Genomic DNA, 14,221 nt, shown 5'->3' with positions numbered 1-14,221 from the left:
AGTTAACTCCATGTGTCATTCAGTACAAATCTGAACTTGTATGGGGAAGTCCCAAACACATGTATTCACTGCTATAATTTACCACATATGAAAACCATATTTTTAGTTCTGTTAGAGTTGTGGTTTTTAACATGCATTTGTGGATGTGTAAATTTACACTCAGGATAATCAGTATATACCATGCGCATACTAACACACTTATATCCAACTTCAGTGCTTTTATAAGTAAGCTAACAGAAGGACAATTATGTCTAATATAACTACGGATAAAACCAAGGTCAGAGAGTGTCTACACAGCACACAAAAGGCAAAAGAGCTTTGTTTCTGAGGTGGTTAGAAGCTATGGTTACCAGGACACTGCTCTTCTTGAGCAACAAGATACATAAGGTCGGCCTCAGTACTCCAGCAAAGCCACCACAGAGCCTCTCACCAGTTCCCAAGAGGAGCAGAGCTCACAGAACACTACACAGTCATCCCCAAAGAATAGAGCCGTTCTTTAGTTTTGCAGCAGCTTTTTAGATGCATCCCCAAAAAGCTGGGCTCAGATTTGGTTGGCCTAGCTCTGCAAGTTAGCATACACCCAAATGATTTTAAAAATCAGAAAAATATTGCAAAAGTAATTTTGAAGAAAATATTGAAGCAGACAACTATATTGCCTATTAGCCTTTGTCTCTATGGTATCTATATTCTCTGTAAAAAGCCATGGCAAAGTAGTTAAATAAACAACAAAATTAAAACTTATTAATATTTTCTCCTTGCTGATTAATGTAGTACTAAATTCAGATGGAAACCAGTAAGCAATTACCAAATAGTTTTGTTCTAACACAGATATAATAATAATATCATTTTATGCTACACCTTATATATATTTTCCAGTTTACTTGTGGTGAGAAAATGATTTTCATTTTCAAAGGCTCAGATTTCTATGCTGATTTCTGAATTATGTTAAAAACAAGACTGAGTTTTCTGAAGTTGCTTGGACAGTATATTAAGAAAAAAAGAGAGAACATTCCAATGAAAATTTCTCTGGTATTATCTACAAGGCAGGATCCAATGGTAATGTTAATGTTTTGTCTACCTGATATTTATACCTGGTACCTTATCTCCGCAAGGGAAGTAAAATCTCTAGGTAGGCTGAGAATACAGAATGTAAATTAAATGTATTAATTTTTTTCCTTGCATTGAAACAATTTTTCGTCTTTGTAGCATAAGGAATTAAAATACTGTGCCCTGGTTATTTATCTTGTAGGAAAAAAATTGCCCTGTTTCTACAGCCAGATAAACAATTTGAATGTTTTAGACATCAAATGTGTTGCTGCATTAGTAAAACAGATATTTCTTAATGGTTAATGATAAAATGGAAAGCTTGAATGAAAAATCTGTAATCTTCATTACAGACTATAAAATCTATTTAGTAATACAGCCAATTGGGAAACTTTTACTCAAGTTGAGAAATTAATTCCCCGGAAATAATCCATTCCTGGACAGCCAACAGATCTGCATAAGCAGGAATTTGCTTAGTTATTCAGTATGTGTGTCACAATTTCGTTTAAAGTTATAAATCTCAACCGTAAAACAAGAGAGTAAAAGAATGTTAACATCTACAAAAAGTTAATTTCTATGCAATTTCCTCATAAAAATTCCCAAGTATTACAGCAGAATGAGTCATTTACTTTTTAGGCAAATCATGATAGTGCATTCTGGACTACATTTAACTGACTTAGTCTAAGAAAGAATTTATGTGCCTTATTAATTGGATCTAATTATTTTTTCAGCATGTTATTTAGAGCTTCTGAGCTGATTTTGGAGGACCCTGCTTGTTCCTGGTTATGAGGCATAAATACTTCACTTGAATTGGCCCATCTGAATACGGGCTACACTCCTACATCTTCAAACAACAAATGAGATTTAGTGCAAAACTCACTGTAATAGAATGGTACGTCTGAGAACCTGCACAAGAATACTGGAATTAACTCTAACTTTTGCACATGAATAGTGTTAGTGTAATTTTCAAAGTATCAAGCAAGGTCGATGCTAGTACTCCAAGCTGATGACCTTCAGATTTCAAGTCTCTTTGACATAAAGGGAAATGCAGAAGGAAAAACGGTTTCTTGCTCAACAAATCTAAGTAAAAATAAAGCACTAGAGGCAGAGTAGAACAAATATTAGAACCCCAATGTGAAAAAATACTGAGTAAATAACAGCAAAGGAGAAGTTATTAGTCTTTGGAATATAACTATTAATATTTACAATCATAGGTGCTGCAGGGTTTTCAGCTAGTAATGTAGCAATCACCAAGAGGTCATTCCGTAGCTGATGATCACAATGCCGGAAGCCATGCAGGAGAAGGTCCACAAATGCTTCTTTCAAAGCACTTAAAAGAAAGGAAATGCATTTTATCTTTTCTTTTCATATACTAATTTTATACAGCTCTAGGTATACGAATCTTCATTCAGCATCATACTTTTCAAAGCCTTAGGGTACAACTGCAAGAGAAATAGTGTACCACTAGACATCCAATTTAAGCATCCATGCAAGGTGCATCTATTACAAATTGCATCTTCCACTGTATGTGTTACAATTAATTAATAGGAAAACATAATATTTATTCAAGCATGGAACTGGATGTTGTTGAATGGTTACTGAGAAGAAATGGTCTAATTCTCAACAGTTAAACCAGTGTACATCCCTAAGAGAGAACCTGTTATTTACTCCAGCAGAGGATCTAGAACTAAGCCTTGTATATCATAGCATACAATTCCCTACTAATTTTATAACAGAAGCATTTCAACAGTGCAGTAATACTGGCCTACTGAGCCTAACATGTGTGCTCAAAAATGGTGCAATTCACTTTTTCATCATACAAATAAATAGATAGCGCTATACCTCCTGCACTGTGCAGCAGAGCACCTTAATTTCCCTCTTGCCCTGTAACAGAAACAACTGGTGGTGGATCGCTGTGCTAATGAAATACAGACAAGATTGACATGAAATAGGTTTGGAGTTGACTGGATGTGCTTTTAGCTGGACCCTGGCCACCAAGTTTATAAGCTACCTGGCAGGCACCTCTCACATCCTATATAATTTCCTGGCGTCTCACAGGCCACAGTGCTATCTAACTTGCTGAAACAGAAAAAGATGCCTAAGGGGTCTAAACCATGGGCTGCTTGGCTATGAGCTCTGATGAGGCAGTGCTTCTATTTTGGAGAATCAGATGTGTAAATACTGAAAACTTAATGAGGACTTAATGACAGACCTCAATTCCCCTTTTGTGTTTTCTCTCAATTCATTTCAAACAAAATGCTACACAATAGCAGTGCTTTAGATGTCTCCAAAATTACAGTATTAATTCATAAAATGCTTCTCTGTACTTACTGTACACATTCCAAGCTACTGAGCTGATTAACAACTTCTTCTTTTGAGGTGTTTTCTAACAGGTTCCATAGGATTTCTGAGGAGCGGAACACCAGCTGTCCTGAGGGATCAACACCATTTAGATACAAACAGAGTCTGCTGGCTGCTTGGGCCTTCATCATAAGTCCACAATTTACTCCTGAAAGTATGAAAATCTGAATAATTAATTCCCTGTAGGCCAGTAATTGTTTTAGGCATGTTCAGAGAATAAGTGATCTAAGATCAGAGGTAATGAGACTGTTGAAATAACAGTTCATACTAACCAGAGCTGGAGAGATGCTGGAGAGCTTTAAGTACCCACAACTTCTCAGTAAGATGGTTTTCAACTAATGCTAGTGACAAAACAAGAGTTTCTGCTAATCCTCCCAATTCAGCCATCTGAATTTTATAGTTTGCACTTGTTGGCTGGTAACCTGCACATACAATAGCTTCAGTTATAATGCAGTAAATATTCAGAATTTTGGTTACTTCATAAAATATTAATACTTTCTCAAGAAAGGATTGAGAACTGAGTATTATATTTCCTTAGTCCAAAAAACAATTGAAAAAAAAATTAAATAGACAGCCAGAGTTGCTTTTCTTATACCTGAGTATTAGTAGTGCCTAAAGCATATCCAACAGACTTACCCTCAAGAAGACTAAAATACTATATAAACAAACTAATTGCTTCCTAAAATTTACAGAATGAAAGAGTAAGTAGGGTTATAGAGAGGTGAAAAACCTTTTTCAGATCATGCAATAAGTTGTTGGTGCAGGATCTAGTTCTCTTCTGTAGCCTATTCACTAGAGAATTAATGCGTGAATCCAACCCAAATATGTGAATCCAACCTCTGATTTATAAGCTTGACTTTATAGTGTGCCCCTGTGTTTACTTTGCCCATGCATATGCAAATCCATATTTCATTACCGAATTACAGGGGAAGGGAAAGCATTGAGAAAAGAAATATATATTTATATATGCTAACTCATAAAAGTAAAATTTATCTTTAAAAGCTTTAAAAATATATATATCGAATGACATGAAGTGCAGGATCAAACTTTGGCAAGATTTACATAAATGCTTAGAGACGAAGAATTTGACTTTAAAAATCAGGCTGAAAAACATTCTTCACTTTTGAGATAACATGTCTTATTTTCTAAATCTGGAGGAAAATAATAAAATCTCTCAATATTTAACATTCACTTATTTTGATGGAACAATTTACAGGTATACAACTAAAGGCACAAATAGCTGCTTGCAGAATTTCAGTCTTGTTTGTAAGGTAAAAACAGATTTATATGCTTCTATATTTCTAGAATCCTGTAATGGCTGTTGCAGCTGCAGCTTCTTTAGGCCTCCTAAAATAAAGTAAAACTAGCAAGAGGACAGAGGAACGAGTGCCAGGCTACAGGAACACAGCAAGGGAGCACACTGCCATCCAGCACGTTCCCTCACCTCTGCCCTGGATCCATACTGTGACAATGTTTATCTGTAACTCAGCTGCCTATGGACCTAGTGGTGTCTCCCAGCAGGTGATCCTGTCTGTGCCCCTCTAGGAAGGAACTCATGACTGACTGTGCCTGAGAACAGCCTCTGGCACCATCATAAGGGACAAAGGAATAAATAGGAGTGGATTCTGATGACAGTTTGCATGCCTGTCCATAATACCAGAGGATCATGCTTGTGCTCACACGCAGGCATCATCAGCCTCTTTCTGCAGAGACAAGTCACACAGTTTATTCAAAGCCTATGCTCAAATGTGTCCATATAATATGAACTCGATCAAATTCAGATGGGATCAGATCTATCCCTCACTGCTTGCGAGGTTTCACACAAGTGAAACCAGAGCTGCTTCTCTCCAGGCTGCATATACAAAGTGGAAAATGACATTTCCCTTCTTATAATTCTGATCGTAACTAGTCTTTCTTCCTCCATTATCCACATTTCAGAAAACTTGTGACCACTTCACATTTTCTGGGTGCTATTTAACGCTAATCCCATAAGTGTAATAATTAATTCCTTGTACATGGATGAACTAATTTCAGATTTTGAGTAGGCATTTCTATAGAACATGTGGATTGCACATTTGCCAATGTTATATATTTAATATACGAGATACAGTAACTATAGTTATAATGAAAAATTACTCCATAGCTAATTAAAAGAGCCATTTCAAAGTGGCTGGGATCATAAACACTTGATTTCTTGTGACACTTGAAAATACTGTGCTTTACCTGGAAGTATTTTTCTTGGTAGCTCCATATTATAAAAGCTAACAACACACTTACAGATTTGTATTCTAACTTGAGAGCTTGGCACCCTCATCAAATAACCTGCCGGAAACAGAAAAAAAAAAGTAATTTACAAAGTTTATAATTTTTTTAGAAAGTAACCTTAACCCCTCTATTTACAGTACTTGGTGTGTCCTTTGGTCACATCCCGCAAAAATCTGTCATTTCATGCAAAGTTTGATTATAAAATACTCAAGGGTCTAGGACTTCTACACTGAAGAGCACAAAGGGGTCTTGTAGGAGTAATATAAGGTTAATGAAAAAGTGACCTCCTCTGCTTTATGGCTACAGACCCTTATAAGAGGGTGGATGCTATTCCGAAGTTGTGGAATTGAGAAGAAAGCTACCAGACTAGGCTGTTGTCATCATTATCATGACAGAAATTCTTCTTCTAGCAGACATGATATGACATAAATGGAACACAAAGAGAGGTTCTTTCCCACAAGAAAAAGAGAATTGCATTGAGAGCTACCAGTGCCTAGCATGGAATCTTTAAGATTTTAGTGTATTTTTGGATGTGCTACTCTAAAGAGAATCTAGAACTATCTGAAACCAGGAGGCTATTCTGCTATATATTTGGACCTCTGAAAATAAAGACTGTAAAAATATTTTTTACTCAACCATTTCAAGGATATTTTTTGTGTGTGTGTGACAGGCTGACTGTGCTACTTCTTCACCATTTAAATCTTACCATTAAGTGAGCTACCATATCACTCCTGCTTTATTCTGAATCCTTTTTGATCTACCACGCTTGCAGTATTTTCTTTGAAAATGACAAATGTGACATGCAAAATCATAAAAACACATTTTGGTACTAAGAGGTCCAATGACATTAAGATATGACTGATGCTTTTTCCTCAACAGCTCTCTTAAAAGAGATTTCTGAAAGATAAAAGCTCACGGCTCAGATGCAGCAGGAGGCTGAAGTCAGAAGCTGCTGTTCCTAGTAAGGCATGGCACTAAACTAACTTGTATTTTGCCTTTGTGATAGGTGTCAGGCTTTTAGGTTTTGAAAGTTTGAGCTGGGAGTCAGGAGTTACTGTTTCTCACTTGTTTCTTCCAGTTGGTCTCAAAGAAGTAGGAAGGATACATTTTCCCCTTATCCCAGGCTTCAGTGTTTATAGTAATAACCCAATTTCTCAGAGCAAAATGGAGTGAAACAGGCTACAGACAAGTTTAGTTCTTCAGCTGCAATGATAAAGTTATCTATCTCATGTAGCTTCTGACATTGGCACATACATAATAATTCTGCTAGCTAACCTGCAGGTTAGCTGCACAGCAAAATAAGAATGGTTTCTAATGCTAAAAAGCACAGAGGACTGAATGAATAATTGAAATAAATTACTTACATTTACTAAGGAGGTAACAAGAAATTAAAATCATGCTGATAATACAGTCAATTTTATTATGGCATAATAATAATTTTTTTGTAGTATATTATTTTACACTCACCCAGTTGTGCAATGGATTTTGAAGCTGCCACAGAGTAGCTTACTTCATCAGATGATTTCTTTTTTTGAAATGGTAACCTGAAAAATTAAAGATACTACAACTATGCTTAAAACACTGCAGAAGAACACTTTAATCAAGTCACCAGAAGAGCTCAATAGCTTTTCGTTTCTTCCTTCACTTTTTTTGCAAATAAGGACACTTTTCCCAGGACAAATACATTCTTTGCAATGCTAATTCTACACTGAAAGTTCCAGTTCCATAATCTGGCAATTGCGTTTTGGCAATTAGTGGTACACGTTCATAGATAACATTTTCATAATTCATTTTTGGTGCAAGAAGAAATATTGAATAAACAAATGTCATTTAAATGTGGAAGATTAAATCCTGGAATTTAGGCACTATCAGGCTATTACAGATCTGGACGATGCATAGACATATGCAGAGGTGGAAAAAAGGGATCAAGTCCCTAGGCAAGATCTCTTGAAATGGATAAAAATAAAACCAATAAGCTGACTCCAAATAGCCCAACCACAAATTTGTTTTTAAAAACAGGATATTAAGAAACATTCAATAACATTTGCAAAATACTCAGATATGACATAACCATGTAAGTGCTAAAAATTCTCTAACAGTAAACATTACAATATTATGCTAAGGTCTCTGCAGCTCATAGTGTAGAAGCAGCTTTCTGGTGGGTTTACCTCTGTAAACATAGACAGAGGAAAAAAAAAAGAGAGCAAATAATGGAATAAATGGGAAAAAAACAAACCAAAATAGACATTGAAAAAAAAGTGGGAAGAAGACAGGTAATCAGATGCAGTTACGAAAGAGTGGAAAATTTTACTATAGAAGTTATAGTATCTGAAAGGAAATTTTAAATAACAGCCCCTCACTCTAGTTATAGGCTTCTCTGTCATGTGAAGTGGTAGTGAATTGTGGGGGAATTTCCATAGTACAGAAATTAAACCAAAACCCAAGGGTGCAATCTTCCAAAATATATTCATTGCAGAAACCACAATTATTGCTGAACTGCAGTAAGAGACGAAAAGCCTTACTCGCAACTACATTTTATCTACTTCATATGCTCATTCTCAGTTTTGTCACGCTTCTGCCAAACACTGAAGAAAAAGAAACTTTGTGATGTCCTTTCTCATTCTCCACTGTGTGGCAGCAAAGGAAAGCAACACAATTGATGGTGCTCAGAGAACTAAAAGATTCAGCTGGGAAGTTCTATTTTTATTAAACCTAACAGATGAGAGGAAGCTAAGTAAAAACCTGTTTGAATATGTGGTTTACTATGTGACTCGTTTTCTGTCTGGCATGATTTTTCTCTTCCTTATTCTCACCAATTATAATTAAAACCAGGAGTAACTGTAGTTAAAAGGACTCCATATGTAACTTAATCAAATTATTGAGAAGGAGAAAACTACTGACAAGTGTGGATAACACCTAAATTCTATTCTACAAATAATTTAAAGTACAGTATGACAATGAAAATGCCTAAGTTCATGCTGTATGATTTTAAATTAATTATGAATCCCAAATCCTCCAGTTGTTGTGGCTCTTTCTTCCCTGCCATATGGCTTGTCATTTTGTACAGCTCACCTTCAGGGAGTGAAGTGTCTTTGTGTCACTTCAGGTTTTTAAACTCAGAGAGCTAGTTTGAAACAGCAAAACATACCTCACAGCAGGACTTAGCTGCTGAATCTTTCGAGGCCTGCAGTCCCAGAACAACTTACTCGTGCAATAAGATACCTTGGGGAATCTTGTTTCCAAGCAAGCTGGGAACAATTACCATACAGTTTTGAATGATGTAATACGTAGCTCCACAGATACTGAACTGCTAAAATGGGTCCCTTCATGCCAATAGAAATTGGACTCAAGGAAAACACAGTTCATGAAAAGGAAGGGTGATATAATAGATGCCTTGCTGATAGAGATGCCTTGTAGATAGATGCTGTATGGATATGTCAATTGCCTTTGAAAATGCACAGACATGTCAATAAGCAGCATTTAAATCTCTAAAAGAAGGGCTGAAGGGCTTACCCGCATAATTTAATAAGTTCACATAAAGGCTCAGTGAAAGCTTCTTGTTCGTTCGTTTTTTCTGCACATAGGTTAAGAATTTTGACAATTTGTGCTAAATCCTTAAGGGGCTTTTAATTTAAAGTTAAGGAAATCAGATTGTTTGTACTGCTATCAGTCAGAAGAAAAAGCTGAAAACCATATTCATCACACTTAAAAGACACAACCAAGAAAAACATGAGTCAATACTTAGGCCTTTTGAAGCAGCCCTACTTTTACAGAAGTACAACTCTTGCGAATCTGATTTAGCTTTCTTATCAGATGAACACAGTCAGTTCAGCATTGAATATATAAAAATATATAAGATGAAAAATTTTTACATCCCAGTGTCAGATTTACCTATCTAAATTCTGAGACAGCCTTGAGGTGTTTAAATTCTTTCCTGCTCTAGTCCCAAGTGACTACCTAAAGTTTGAAAATTTGGATTCAACCACATATTGAGATTATCTAACTTAGGGCAGAGGCCCAAGACCAAAATTGAACAGATCATTGAGACTGAGAAGCTACTACCATTCACTGACTCATGGAAACTGCCTGTGAGTACTTAGCCAAAAGTCAATTGTGAAGTAATGTGGTAGCTTAAATCACTGTGGCAATTAGCAGAATTGTATGAAATTAATCACATTTTTCCATATGCCCACAACCTCCCTAGTACTTTTGATTATTGGATGCCTTTCAATTTGTATTGTAAACATGAAAAAATATGAAAAACAAATCCAGGTAAATTAGCCTAACTTTATTTTTTTTTAAATGTCTCCTTACTGGAAGTCATTGTTATTTTACCTGCAGATTCTTAAGTAGTGACAATTATTATGCTTGTCTATTTTGAGTAATTATTACACTAATTACATTTTTAACACTTTCAACTACCATACAGGTGAGATCCCTCTATTGAATTCTGTAGCAAATGAATCTAGCATCCAAGAATCTTGCTAACCTACCAACCTGGCTATGCATACACAAGAAGGCAAATGATGAGGATGCATGTGGACCATCACTTCTCTCCATGTGGACCATCACTTCTCTCCATGTGGAAGCACAGAACATCATAAAATGCTTTGCTGAAAAGTCAGAGCATTATCATATATCAAACACCATGACTTCAGAATTCTACAGGGGCAAAAAAGGATACAAGCCCATTTTCAAAACGCTTGACTATCTTCTTGAGAGCTTTCAGCTGTTCTTTTTCCAAATCTTTCTTAAGTAGAGGAATGAAAAGCAGGTTTTAATTGCAGCTTGCCTTAGAACATTAAATTATCGTGTTTATCCCCTTTTAAGTTCAAATGGAAGTGGAAAACAGATTTAAAAATCACAAGGCACAATGAAATTCTGAAAGTGCTTTGCAGCAGGATTAGCTCCTTGATCAAGCCCTATTTCTAAGTACAAACTCTGTGCTATTGTAACTGAAGAGGCTTTTTAAAACAACTTTTTGTTCAAATGTTTGGGCTCATTCTCTTGCAATTCTTTGAGATTCTATGAAAGACGACCAAGAAAACCAAACCTATGTCACACATGACATAAACGTGTAAAAATCTAGATCTACGTGGCTTAAAGTGGAGCTCTGCCACCACTAGGAAACAGTCTGCAAATTCAAAGCTGAAAACAACTGAAGTGAGGGTATGTCAGGGTGTGTCAGTGACACTCAGCATTCATTCCAGCACTTCTGAGCACCCTCATGCTGGGCAAGAGCACAGCAACTTGCGGCAGGCCAGAAAGTTGTTTCAGGAATCTACAAGCCCTGAATCCTAAGGGCATTTTATCATATATATGTTACACTGTCTAGAGAAGCAGTAAACAATATCATCCAGCATATTTTTCTTCAGTCAGTACGTTTAATCTATCAGCTCTATATCAAAGGGGGGCAGAGAGAGACACATGCTGCTTCTCTGTGGGACATTAACGTAAAATGTGGCATGTTTAATCAAGTTCTTGTTTTGAGAATATAGATTATTAGTTTTTTACATCAAAAGTAACTGACAGGTTAGTGAATTTCATCTGCCAAATCTTCTTGTGGAGACCAAAAACAGTCTGTGGAAGTCCATGAAATGCTGCTCTCCTGTGTGCCTACGTGGTGATATTTATTCTTCAGCACTGAACTTCGTATGTTTCTACCTCCTTTAAAATCACCTCCCTGGAGAAATGTTAGCAGTTAACTTGGGCAATTACATAAATTCCTGACATACCTTTCAGTAACTCTGTATGTATTTCTGTTTCTCAAACTCCCAGATAAGCCAGAAATTTTGTACTTCTACTTTTCAAATGCATACACTTCTGTCTTTTTTATTTTTTTTTAAGTGCCTGTGTGAGGATTGGTTATATATATGTATCCTTTTTTCAAAAAAAAAATATAAAAGCATAACTGATACTTTTGTCTATTACAATGACCATATATAGAAGAAGTGTTCAAATACCAGAACAAAAACTTCAGCTTTGTGCTCTGTAGCCACAGCCACCGGTGCCATCTGGTTTACTTAGGGCGGACACTAAAGCAATTCTGTAAAACATTTCTCTAAGCCCCATTACTCCCTGTGTAACTTAAATAATGAGGTATTTGGCTTACTTACTGAGTCCGAATCTTCCAGCAGTTTGATGACGTGATTCAGATCCACTGATCTTAACTGTGCATCCTGGAAAAGGATGTTTTTAACCACTTTTAACTTTTTTTGTTTGGTTGTTTTTGACCGTGCTTTAAAAGTGCTTAAACCTTAAACTGTAAAAGTGCTGCGTTGAACCAACATGATTCTACCCACGGACGGGTAAATCCAGCCTGTGTGTGGGGCACGAACTGGGGCTTGTTCTCAGCCTGACGAGCGAGCCAGAGCAGGACACGGGGCAGGACACGGGGCAGGACACGGAGCAAGACACAGAGCGGGACACAGAGCGGGACACAGAGCGGGACACAGAGCGGGATACGGGGCGGGATACGGGGCAGGACACAGAGCGGGACACGGGGCGGGACACGGGGCAGGACACGGGGCAGGACACGGGGCAGGACACGGGGCAGGACACGGAGCAAGACACAGAACGGGACACAGAACGGGACACAGAACGGGACACAGAGCGGGACACAGAGCAGGACACGGGGCAGAACACGGGGCAGGACACGGGGCAGGACACAGAGCGGGACACGGGGCAGGGCACAGCAGGGCAGCGCCGGGCACAAGGCAGGGCCTCCTGGCCGGCAGGGCTGCAGGCGGCGGGGCTGGGGGTGACTCCCGGCCGACGGGGAGCTCACCTGAACGGCGCCGAGGTCCGCGCCGGCGCCCGAGCGGCTCCTGTGCCGCTCTCCGCCGCAGCGAGAGGGGCCGGGGGCAGGCGACAGCGCCGGGGAGCGGGCTGGGGAGCGGGCCGGGGACCGAGAGGGCGCCCGTGAGGCGGGGGGCTCGGCCACGGCCAGGGAGGCCATGGTCCCGCTCCGCAGCGCGGCCCGCGCCGTTGCCATGGGAGCGGGGCGGCGCCGCCTCCCGCCTCAAGGGCTCGGGCCCGCGGCGGCCTCGCGTGTGTCCGCCCGAGCCGCTCCGGGCCGGCTCCGCCTGCCGGCACCCCGCGGGGCAGGGGACAGCGGGCAGCGGCGGTGCCGCCGGCCCGTGGGCACCGCCGGGGTGTCGGGTGCCGGGCCCGCCGTGCGCCCCCCGGCCTGCGGGCCCCGGCCCTGCCCCTCCTGCCCCATTCCGGTGCTACATCTCCACACCTCTGCCGCGACACCCGTGTTTTACAGCCTCCTCCACCCCACCAGGGGTGCCATTTCGTGCCCTGTTATCAAACACTTCCTCGGCGAGAAAATAATTTCCCCACTCCCATGCAGTGCAGAGCCCGGGCTTTTCCCACTCCCGGGGAGCTGAAGGGTAGAGGCTGATGGACCCGAAACTGCTGATCATGAAAAACTCCACCGTGAGAGACCCTGACAAACCCCAGTGCAGACGGGACAGCCCTGTCTGGGGTAGCCTGGCTGTGGGGAAGAGGGGGGAAGGAATCTTTGTCTGCATAGGCTGGTACAAAATAGGTGACTAATTCCTGGAAAGTAACGAAGGCAGGGACAGAAGCATAAGGGGATTTGGATGTTTTCTACTTGCTCAGTTTTCATCCCTCAGTTTGCTGGGACACCTCTCAGCTGTGAGCACAGCTGCTCCCATGGGGATACGCGCACAACTAATGGGCGTGTGGTCATATTCTGAAATGGTGTCCCCAGGGCGGGAGTGTGGCGGAGCCCAACACCAAACTATGCGGGAACACCAGGCCCTTTGCTGGGTTTCTGCCGGGAGGAGGAGAGCTGGGTATCCAGAGGTGGCTGCAGCAAAAGGTGACACCTCCCGGTGTGCTGACAGGCACACTGCCGCCCTGCTCACTGCAGCTGCCCTTCCCGGGATCTCCATACGCTTTGGACAAGTTGCACATGTGCAACTTTGGACATGCACATATCCCAAGTCTTTGCTGGCACTGTTGATATCAACCTCAGTTTTCATTAACAAATAATTTTTAACTCCTGTGGTTTCAAAGAAATATTTGAATAAATTTATTAAATGTTAAGACAGCTGTTTGGATCTCCAGACAGCTTTTATACGAAAGGAAGTGATTGATAACAGAAATGAGAAAGAAACGTTTATGGCTCCAACTATAACACTTCTTATTTTCATTCTTCCCAGCTTGCATGCTACATCCCTATTTCATACCTGTCTTCTTCAGAAATAAGATGCATATCAGGTTTTGTACTCATGTTACACAGTTCTACTTCCATCAAAGGGAAAATACACCATACTGCATGTACCCATCCACACTCTGTATTTCATAGAAGTTCATCCTCTGTACAACTCCAAAATGACAGGAAAAATATAGCCTAGTGTAGAATGGGACTCCAATTTGGAAAATGCAGTGACCACTTTGACATCCATAACATCCTGCATTGCATTCACAGGAACACAGGTCATACAATGGCAGGACCTGTAGGACATCATGGTGCATTCGCCTTCTGCAATGATGCAGCTGCCTGTCTTGGAGCTGG

At 39.9% G+C, this 14,221-nt stretch overlaps 1 protein-coding gene across 1 annotated transcript in view; it reads right to left on the bottom strand.

Annotated features, from left to right (window-relative positions):
• The window catches only part of CFAP69 (cilia and flagella associated protein 69), a 28,531-nt gene extending 15,867 nt beyond the window's left edge, over positions 1–12,664 (bottom strand). The window contains exons 1-9 of the mRNA XM_065629334.1: positions 12,458–12,664; positions 11,787–11,849; positions 10,355–10,420; positions 9,184–9,293; positions 7,138–7,214; positions 5,629–5,727; positions 3,678–3,827; positions 3,376–3,553; positions 2,251–2,374 (exon numbers count right to left, since the gene is read on the bottom strand). Coding sequence (XP_065485406.1) covers positions 2,251–2,374; positions 3,376–3,553; positions 3,678–3,827; positions 5,629–5,727; positions 7,138–7,214; positions 9,184–9,293; positions 10,355–10,420; positions 11,787–11,849; positions 12,458–12,664 — 1,074 coding nt within the window. The remainder of the gene's footprint in view (positions 1–2,250; positions 2,375–3,375; positions 3,554–3,677; positions 3,828–5,628; positions 5,728–7,137; positions 7,215–9,183; positions 9,294–10,354; positions 10,421–11,786; positions 11,850–12,457) is intronic.
• Positions 12,665–14,221: the final 1,557 nt, after the last annotated feature.

The sequence above is a fragment of the Caloenas nicobarica genome, chromosome 2 (genome assembly GCF_036013445.1).
Source record: "Caloenas nicobarica isolate bCalNic1 chromosome 2, bCalNic1.hap1, whole genome shotgun sequence".
Classification (NCBI taxonomy): domain Eukaryota; kingdom Metazoa; phylum Chordata; class Aves; order Columbiformes; family Columbidae; genus Caloenas; species Caloenas nicobarica.
This window is presented reverse-complemented; position numbering and strand designations above follow the sequence as displayed.